Genomic DNA, 10,000 nt, shown 5'->3' on the forward strand with positions numbered 1-10,000 from the left:
AAAAAGTGCATTTATTCATGAAAATTATATGAAAATACAGTAATTAGTGAATATATCTCAGTGAAAATACCGCGAATCGCGAATTTTTCCGCTAATGATGGCTAGATATGTTCCATAGAGAAACCCGCGAGTGTGTGAGTCCGCGAACGTTGACAACGCTAATACCGGGGATTCAGTGTATATATGTATATATATATATATATATATATATATATATATATATATATATATATATATATATATATATATATATATATATATATATATATATATATATATATATATATATATATAACTCAAGAAGACTAAACCAAATTTGATGAAACTTTTACAGAGTGTAGTATAATGTTATATCTTGATTTTGTATGTGGGAAATTCATTTTTGAGTGAAGCTTTTTTTTTTTGCATATTTTTAAAAAGTTTAAAATCTTTTTATCAAGTGCAAAAAAAAAAAAAAATTAGAAGTCAAATATCTAAATTTCCCACATTGAAGAATTTCACTATTAATTGAAGAATAAGTGGTAAAAATTTGAAGCAAATCCCTTCATTCATAGTGTAGTTATAAGCATTTGCTTTATAATGGGGCCTTAAGGATTCAGCGCCCCCCTTAGTCTTTTCTGTACATGCCCCATATATTCACCTGTCCTAACTAAAAACAACAGGAAACCCTTACCTTGAGTTATTAGAAAATGCTCATCCTACAGAGTAAACCTCCATTCATTTGTAAGACAATGCACTGTCAGACACATTCTCTATTGTATAATCCTCCTTTGGAATTGATTTAGTTGAGGCTAGTTAAAATATAAAACATGGATACGTTTATTGAACAGAAATGCATAGTCATACAGTACTGAACTCTTGTAGGTGTGAATGATTCTCGGGAAGCAGCCCCCCTCCAAAGTAGTCCCATTATGATGAATTGGAGGGGGGAGCCACATTCACAAAACCTCTTCTGTAGAACACTGCAGATCAGAGGAAAGTTGATGCTTGAGGATCTCATTCTTGGCTAGTCATAGATGGAACACTATAGAAAATTCGTTTACAGACCAACAGTTCTTCACTAACAGAGAAGTGGTCTGGGATCAATATGCAACCTTCCAACTAACAAGTTTCCTTACCTTGAACTAGGGATTCTCAATCACACTAAATAAAATCTATTTGGAAATAGAGGAATATATAATTCAAAAATTCCTTGTTCAAGGAAAGTAAAGAAATCCTGTCTAGTACCAAGAATATTCATATCTTTGACTGGAGGAACAGTTTATACTCCATGACTCGCCAGAAAGAAGAAACCCTCAAAAAAAAAAAAAAACTCCATTAAGGTCATGACAGAATGCAAAAACCTCAATGTCTTCCAATTGAAACACTAAAAATCCTTTCCTCAATTAGTATACTGTACCTGCCTGTGTTGCAATGAGTGAAGTTAGCCCTTTCAGACTGTAAGGTGGGGGGAGGGGGACAAAAAATTCGTCCAAGGCAAAGCACACTGACCACTTAGCATATGGCAATATTTTTCTTTTGTTCCATGATATAAAGCTGTTTGGTGTTACCTTGAAGCAGAATACCTATACTGTATTTTAACAGCCTCAAAAATTGAAGACAACAAAAGCTCAAAAGCAACTTTGAAATTTGCAGAATATTTTCTGCAAATAACATCATTAGATGTCACTGGAATCTCAGAGGATGAGAACAGGATGATTTCCCTTAATGCCTAGGAACTTCCACGAGTTAATGTAGTTAAAATGATTAAAATTATCCCTACTTTGATACATTTATGAATTACATGGTTTACAGGAACTGCCTTCTAACTAATGGTATCATTAACTTGAAGTGCATTGAAGTTCATATTATTACTAAGAATGTCAGTCAAACATTTACGTTGGCCCTTTAGCGAGTAATAAGTAAAAAATAAGCAATCCAAAGAATATCACCTGTGAAAATATTAGCTCATGCATTAATTTTGGAAAAATGTACACCATGAAGTAGGTAAAAATGGCACGTTAACAATGTCAGGAAATGTGTAATACTGGCCTAACAGGAACTTTTGGCTTAATGAGGACAACACAAAACAAGGCTAGATAAGACAGCAACATTCACTAGAAAAAAAAAAAATATTCGCTTACCTGCTAGCCAGCTTTTGGTAATATATATTTTAAAAGACTGGGGAACCTGCCTCTCTTCCTCCAAGAGGAGATGAATGGAATGTAGCATTCCATAGCAATCAGTGATGGCAGTGCAAAGAAGGCCTTGCCAGTTTTAAAGGGGAAATGTCCCATCTTTTTAATGAGTAGTCAGCATTAGAATAAATCTAAGGTCTTCCATCATGGATAAAATAATCTAAATCAAAGTATTACAGAAGGAAAATGTAACTTACTGGTCTCCTGACCACCATAATGCACATAGGAAATGTGGGATTTGCTGTACTAATGGGGGACTAGCTTCCCTGACTTGTCTGCATGAGTAACTTCATGTTCCTGTGTATTTTCTGTCATTTAAGTGCTATGTCAAAACCCTTGGTCAAGCAGGTAGTGATCGCTCTACCCAATGGTGAAGGTCAGTAATCATGCAGCAGTTAAAGAGGGATCTGTGTCCCTAAGGTATGGTGCATTTCATTTATGTATAAAAGTTTAATGAGACCACTCAGTCCAATGAGTAACTAAATGCCACATATAAGCAGGTAAAAAACACTGAAGCAAACCCTAACTTTGAGCTTCACAACCTACTCTGATGCTACAAGTAATTAGAACAAATAGGAAAACCCAAATTAAAAGGCAAAGAAGGCAATAATCATGTACTGTAATTTATAATGTTGAAATAACTTTCTAGAAGAACAAATTGATTTCAAGACATATAAAATATAAAACACAGTATTTCTAACTGATGGTGGTATCTATTGGAAGAAAGACATTGTGCTTCTTACATAACTCAAACAAACACTGGAGATATTCTCTTGCCATGGTGGGACCAGAAATTCTACATCTCACCCAGTGAGGGCTCAGCTTATCTCCTTATTCCAATACTAAAAATACCTTTATCAAAAACAAGAAATTCCAATTGAATCTTGAAATCTACTGATCAAAATCAGCAATCATTAAAAATGCTTAATTGCATGGCACTTGTGTCCTAAAGGAGTACAGTAATGTGACCAGGTGTGTCCACTAAGGTCAAGAAATCCCAAATCTTGGTGATTTTCGTGGATGCAAGGAATAATGTTGTAGCAACATTATACGAAAGTTAGCACAACTTGGCTACAAATGGAGTTCACAGAACAGCTTCCTTGTAAGTCACAGTAATGAATATAAACTTTCTTTTCTTGCATTAATGAAATGCACTGTGACTGAATATAATCAACTCAACATTAAAAAAAAAACTCAAGGAATATAATAATCGTGTCATAATTATATAAAAGGCAACAAAACTACAGTATACTTCAGTCAGCAAAATTTAAGGATAAGCACATTAAATTAACTCAAAATCTTACCTGAAATTCTTAATCCAAGGTAGAGGAATATGTTGTATGTTATGTGTCTGTTCAAATTCGTGTCTTTCTTGATACAAGTTGGGAAATTTTTCACGGACTTCAGCTGCCAAATCTAGAAAAAGGTAATAAAGAGGTAAGATTGTCTGCATAATGTAAAGGATTGAACAAATGAAAAAAAACTCCAACTCTATTCCATACTGTACACAATGCAAGAAAAATTATGCTAAATACCAGTGTTAGGGAAGAAAATTATAAGTAGAAAAAAAGGGATTTTGACAAAGGAAAAATCTATTTCTGAGGGAGGCCTCGTGGCACCCGGTGAAATTCCATACTAACACGAATTTCTAGGTATAAAATGCCAGATATACCAGAGAAAAAGAGCTTTTCAGGAATGCTGGGGTATACCCCCAGATCCAGCCGCCTTCCACAATGGAGACGTCGGTGAGCAACCAAGGGTGAGTGAAAGGATCACAACCACAAAGCCACACTCTGAAAGACATCCCCATGTCAAACCCTCGGAAAGAGCGGTGAGCCGCTTCCAGCCCCCACGCCATCCGCCTCCGCCAGGGGCCGGTGACCCAGCCATCTACACTCATTCCAGACTACACTCACCCCAGGCTTGGCATGTGCAAGTAGGGGGCGAAACTAACTTGGGAGGGAAACACGAGACACGGGCCTCCTCAGAAAAGATTTTTCCTTGTCAAAATCCCTTTTCAGAGTCCAGCCCGTGTCAGCCGGGTGAAATAGTGACAGAAAATGATGCCAAGACTGCAAACTACAGAAAAAAAGACAAGTGATCTGAACAAAACACAGGCTATGAAAAGGATTTAATTAGAATATCTCACATGAAAATATGATCAGTAACAGGTAATACATTAATACAACCTTAAGAGTAGAATACAAAACAGGCACACAATGTAAATATAGTTAGCAAAATACATCCAATAATACAAAATTACAAGGAGTAAATATAAACTTATACCTAAGAATAAAGAGAGACATTTACAACATGAGAAATTCTATGGGGGTACATGGAGCAAAATAAAACAGCCCAGCACCCCTAAGACAATCCAAAATCACAGCATGTCAAAATACAATCACCAAGAAAGATAATATTAAAGGCAACAATAACATCAATTATGAGGAGCAAGGCAGTGAGGGGCATGATCGATCCAGAAGGGCAGGGAGAAGTAAAATGAGGCAGGCGGGCTGGGGGAAGGGAGAAGGATAAAGCGATAATTAAGGTGGGGAATGACACTTACAGCCACTGCTGAAAATTTTAGGGCTTGGGATTTGGGCTATAATGGCGTTAAACACTAGGGGTGATTTCCATCCTGTGATATTTGGTAAAGTTCAGCAAAATCCATTATGAAAAATAACTAGTGGAAGTAGCTACTGCACGGATATCATGAACCTTAGGACTGAACCGGGTTGGCTTGTTTAATAAAAATCAGAATTTACTGTCTTATAGCATTCAACGAAAGAGTTCCACCTTTTTCTCTGATAAAAAAGAGAACCGACTTTTCTACACTGTGGAGTTCTTAATAGGTAAAGACTTTAAGGTATAGACTGGGCATAAGGACTGGTCCTGGAGGAAGAGGCACCACTTCCAAGGGGACCACCTGTCTTGAGGGTCTTGTTTTTAGCTAAAAATCTATGATCAGGAGAAAGGGGAGGACTCTCCGACGGAAGGAAACTAACAAAATCATCACTCTAGAGAGAGCCGATAGCCTGAAATTTGGCACCTGAAGCCAAGCTAATCAGAAATAAGGTTTTCCTTAACAGATCCATATATATATTTGTGAGTTGTCAATCTCAGATGCCAACTTAAGAACATCATTGAGGAACCACGAATAGAAATGCGGGCGTGTTATGGGTCTCAGACGAAAGCACATGCTCTGGGGATAGATGAAAAGTAAGAATCTGTAAGGTCAATTTTTAAACCATACAAAATACCTTTCTTCAAGGCTGACTTTAGCTGGTAATAGTGGCCAAGCAAGGCCCTTTTCAAACAATGATCTAAAGAAGGTAACTCGCTAGGTTAGTAGTCAAAGTTTGAGCTTCAGATGCCTTCAAAAAGGATGCTAATTTCTTGACTGCTGAATCATATTGTCAAGAGTAGAATCTCTCTTATTGATTCTTAAAACAGTGTTAACGGGGTCAATGTTTGCTCCCTTTGGAGCAGCGAACTTTTACAAAGTCCATAAAACTAGGCATTCTGAATTTTTAAGGAAGTTGACAAGTCTTGGTTTGTACTTCATTTGGGTCAATCTGGGATTAACCGATGACGACGCAAACCTGAGTTCCTGAAGCAGAGGGAACCAGTTGCTCTTTCGCCAATAAGGGGCTATCAGAGCCAGTTGACCTTTGAAAGACCTGAGTTTGTGCAGTACTTTCAACATCATGTTTATTGGGGGAATAAGTAGATCTCTCCCAATTGTTCCAGTCTATGGTCATCATTGCGTCCGTGGTATAAGCCTGAGGGTCCAGGTTCGTGGGCCACATAACAGGAAGCTTGTAGTTGCTCTCCTGTCGCAACAGATCCACTTGGAGTCCCTGAACCCGGCGGCAAATCCAATTGAAAGACTCCATCCAGAGACCACTTGTCTCCAACGGAGGGACTGGACAGGAATCCGCCACTACGCCCGTGACTCCCGCTAGGGTGGGTGGCTGACAGATGCCAGCCGTGCTTGTTCGCCAGGAGAAGCAGCTACTTCATCACCTGGTTTACGCGACGGGATTTTGGAGCCGCCCTGTTGATGCAATGAACTACCACGGGCGCTGTCCAACACCAGCCTGATGTGAATCTGGCTGGGGCGGATTTTCTTTAAGGTTAGAAATACCGCCATAGCTTCAAGGTGTTTATGGAACTGTTGAAACATTGTAGACCATGTCCTGTACTTTTTGTTTTAATAATACCTTCCCCAGCTGCTTAATGAGCGCTCGTGAACCACCAGTGCCGGAGGAGGGAAACTGAAGCGGGACTGACTTGACAGGCCGCTGACTGGGACCAAGGCCTAGTCTCGCCTCTTCAAAATTGTGGGATGGAGGAGACCTGTCTCGAGCCTGATGGATTGGCCTCGACTGGCCACACTCTGTTTATGTCCTTTAATTTCGCTTAAGAGCAGGTCCGCCACTGAGGCAAATTGAAGGGAGCTGAGGATTTCTCTGGGACCGGGCGGGATGCTGCTTTGTCCCTCAGAAATTTTCTGGCGAGGGAAGTATCTCCTTCCGCTTTGGACGCGGAAGGTGATAGCTGTAATGAGGACAGATCCATTGGAGGCCCAGCCACTGGAACCGGACTCGAGTCAAGCGACTTTCTGTTCAGCTGAAAGCCTAACGACTCCAGGAATTGATGACCATGGCCGTAGCCTTCCGGCACTCTAGGACTGTTGGGGCCAGATTATCCAATCGTCCAGGCACGCTGTTAGAGATCCTCGACCGAGCTGCTGAACTACTGTTTCAGCTTTGTAAATATCCTGGGGCTATATTGAGACCGGGAAGGCATGACCCTGAAGGAGTAGGCTTGTTTCTCTGAGTCTGAAACCCAGAACGAGAGTAGTTCCGCAACCAGGACGTGATAGTAAGTGTCTGAAAGATCGAGCAGAGGTGGTGACGGCCCACGCGGAAGTAGAGTCCGTACTCTGAGCTACCATGCATGCGGTAAATTTGTCGATTTTTATATAGAGATTTAGACGCGACAGATCCAGAATCACTCTTTGCTGACTCGAGTCTTCTTTGGGACAGTGAACAACCTGCCTTGAAATTTGAAGTGCTTTTCTTTATTGCTCGCTTGTTGAGCAGTTCGCCACATAGTCCCGTGAGGACTCTGGAGGGTGGCTGGTAAACCTGATCAGAGGGGTCCTGGTCCAGCTCCACCCAGACCTTAGACACAATGCCGTGCCCAAGGACTGAAGGACCACTGGTCTCTGAACCAGTAAAGGCCATCACCTACCTGACTGGTCTCAGCGGGAGGAAGCAGGTTTGTTTCTCTGCCACGTCCAGGTTTTCTCTTGGGCGGAGCCAGATTTGCCTCTGTAAGGCCCGACCTCTCTCCCTTGCGCTCCTATTAAGGCCGTGGAAAGAACCCACGCCCTCAGGGTTGTACGCCGGGTGAGTGAGATCGCACGAGGGTGCAGTGCAGTGATTGGGCTGGTTGGACCAGCACGCACTGTTGGGATGACCTCAGAGGTGGAGGGCTGGGCCACTGTCGAGACCGGGACAGCTTGGACGACCGCCTGATGGTGAGGTTCTATGCCGCTCTGGAAGCGCTTACAGACTTGGTCTGGGAGCCAGATTCTGGGGTCTTCCACTTGTAAGCCGAGATACCCAACGAGAGCGAAGACTCTGGTTGGCTCTAGGTCTTGCTCAACACACTGGCTACGCCATCATCTGGGAAGAGGTTATGCCCAGATAGAGCTCTTCATGAGCTTGTTAGGTTATGACGTATGGTGGCCTAAAGCAAAGATGAACTTCCTACACTCTAATTTAGCCACCATAAATCATATAGGTTCTGACTGGAAACCCTGCTAACAGGGATTTAGCCAGAACCTGGAAGAAGGGCCTTCTGCGCAGAAGACGGCAGCTGCTTTCTGTGAGGCAGAGGGAGTTCAAGTGGACCGCCCATCTAGTTCGGGCCTCAAACTCTGCCTTTAGCAAAGCTCCAGAGCTTTAGAAGCTGGTACCATTAAATTCATGAAGACGCATAGTGTGAGCATCCAACTTACCCACAGTAAAGGTGGACAGGGCGTTCTTTTCCAAAACTCCTCACCTCCTGGGAATACTCAGGTGGATGTGAGCCCTCCTCTAATTGAGGCAAAGGATTACCTTCAAAGCAAGCCGAGTTGTTTTAGGTTTCACTTTGTTAATGCAGGGAGTGGGCAACTTATCACCTAGGCAAACATAGTGTAGTTGCCCTTGAAAGGAGTAAGCTGAGAGCGCCTGCCACACCGTAAGAGTGCGCGAGGGAGAGTAGACTGAGCCTGGTCCCTTCGGAAAGACTACTGTCTCTCTAGGGACCTTGTCTGAGCGGCACCCAGCTTTCTCCGTCAGCCTAACGAAGCCTGGGTAAGGGGGCAGGGAGATCGGGAGGGAAAACCCAACCTCCAAACGTCTGCACAAGACCTTCAATTGTCAGAAGTGTCTTCGCGTTTAATGGCACGTAAGAGCAAAACGCCAAGGGTTCCCGACATCGAAGGGGGAGATCAGCTGTGTCTGGGATCTCATACTGTGGGTCGGGCTCCTCGCCGAGCGAGCCATACACCGCCAGTATGTTATCATGGCTATGGAGCTTCCGATATTTTGAGAGCTTCGACTGACCTCCGCCGAGAACCTCCAGAAGAGAGAGTTCGCAAACGCCTCAGGGTCAAAGGTAGGCTGGCCAGAGGCTTAGTTTGTGCCCTTACTCGCGCTTGCCCGAGGTTCCTGGTTTGCCCCGGAGGCCACAGGCAGAAACCTTAGCCTTCGATGGGGAAAGGAGATGCTTTCCTGAAGACGAGGACTTAAAGCCCTTCGCTTTCCATGAAGTCTTCAGCCCAACTTGGGACAGCTGATGGAGCCCTGTCACCCAAGATGGAAGACTTACCAAACCCTGTAAAGGAAGACAGAGGATGATGGGGAATCAAATAGGGCGCTCAGCCTCTCGCAACTCACTTACCCGCTACTACCACTTGGTCCGCCCGTTCATAGGCTCCAGGTCCAAGTCCAAGGCGCGACGTCCTCCGAAACCCCCGGCAAGATGTCCTCTTGGGGTGGCTGGGCCGCCCCGATCTGCTGAATGATGGGTGGCCAACTCCGCTTGGGACGGCAGCAGCAACCGCGCCCGGGTAAAGCAGGTCTCGCAATTGGCGTCAAGGACGTGAAGGCTCCCCGACGGTACATTCCTTCCCAACCCAGCCACCCAGGCACGGAGAGATCAAGGGAAGTCTTCTTGAGGACTCTGTCCGCCTGGAAGAGAGCAGGCACCAGGACTAACATACTGTAAATATAAAAGCAATGAATACAACATGAGCACTTATTAGACTGAAGAGACGTGAGGGAACGGAAGCTGCAACATCTTACCCACTCGCCCTGATGCTACCACATAGGGCGAAGCAGACCTCACAGCCATCAGGTGCCAAACGACAGTAAACGCCCAGCCGACCGCACAGCCAGCGGTCCGCACACCACATGCCCGCAGGGTTGCTGGAGGAAGCGGTGCACCCTGGCTCACAACGCACAGTCTGTGCGGGGGCACAGGAACCTACCACTCTAAGAAACCTAAAGTAGGTAGGCCCGGTATTTTGACCACTACCGGAGGATTCCGGCGGGAAGAAAAACCTTCGCCAGAGACGGGTCCACCAAACCATAAATTAAACAGAGCTGTAGGCGTGTTGTTTCCCCGCCACCGGAATACCCGCGGAACGAGAGAGCGAGTCAACGGGCCCTACCACAAGGGATGCCAGCAACAAAGACGGCGAACCCCAGGGCAGGACACCAGACCCGCAAATGAAAAATATATTACCTGAGTATGTGTAGTGG

At 43.8% G+C, this 10,000-nt stretch overlaps 1 protein-coding gene across 5 annotated transcripts in view; it reads right to left on the reverse strand.

The window, feature by feature from the left end:
- Nucleotides 1-10,000, reverse strand: part of LOC136835285 (uncharacterized) — a 78,560-nt gene that overhangs the window by 10,907 nt on the left and 57,653 nt on the right. For all 5 annotated transcript variants that reach the window (XM_067098596.1, XM_067098598.1, XM_067098594.1 and 2 more), the window contains exon 7: nucleotides 3,482-3,593. In XM_067098596.1, the coding sequence (XP_066954697.1) occupies nucleotides 3,482-3,593 (112 nt within the window). The remainder of the gene's footprint in view (nucleotides 1-3,481; nucleotides 3,594-10,000) is intronic.

Source organism: Macrobrachium rosenbergii, chromosome 55, assembly GCF_040412425.1.
Source record: "Macrobrachium rosenbergii isolate ZJJX-2024 chromosome 55, ASM4041242v1, whole genome shotgun sequence".
Classification (NCBI taxonomy): Eukaryota; Metazoa; Arthropoda; class Malacostraca; order Decapoda; family Palaemonidae; genus Macrobrachium; species Macrobrachium rosenbergii.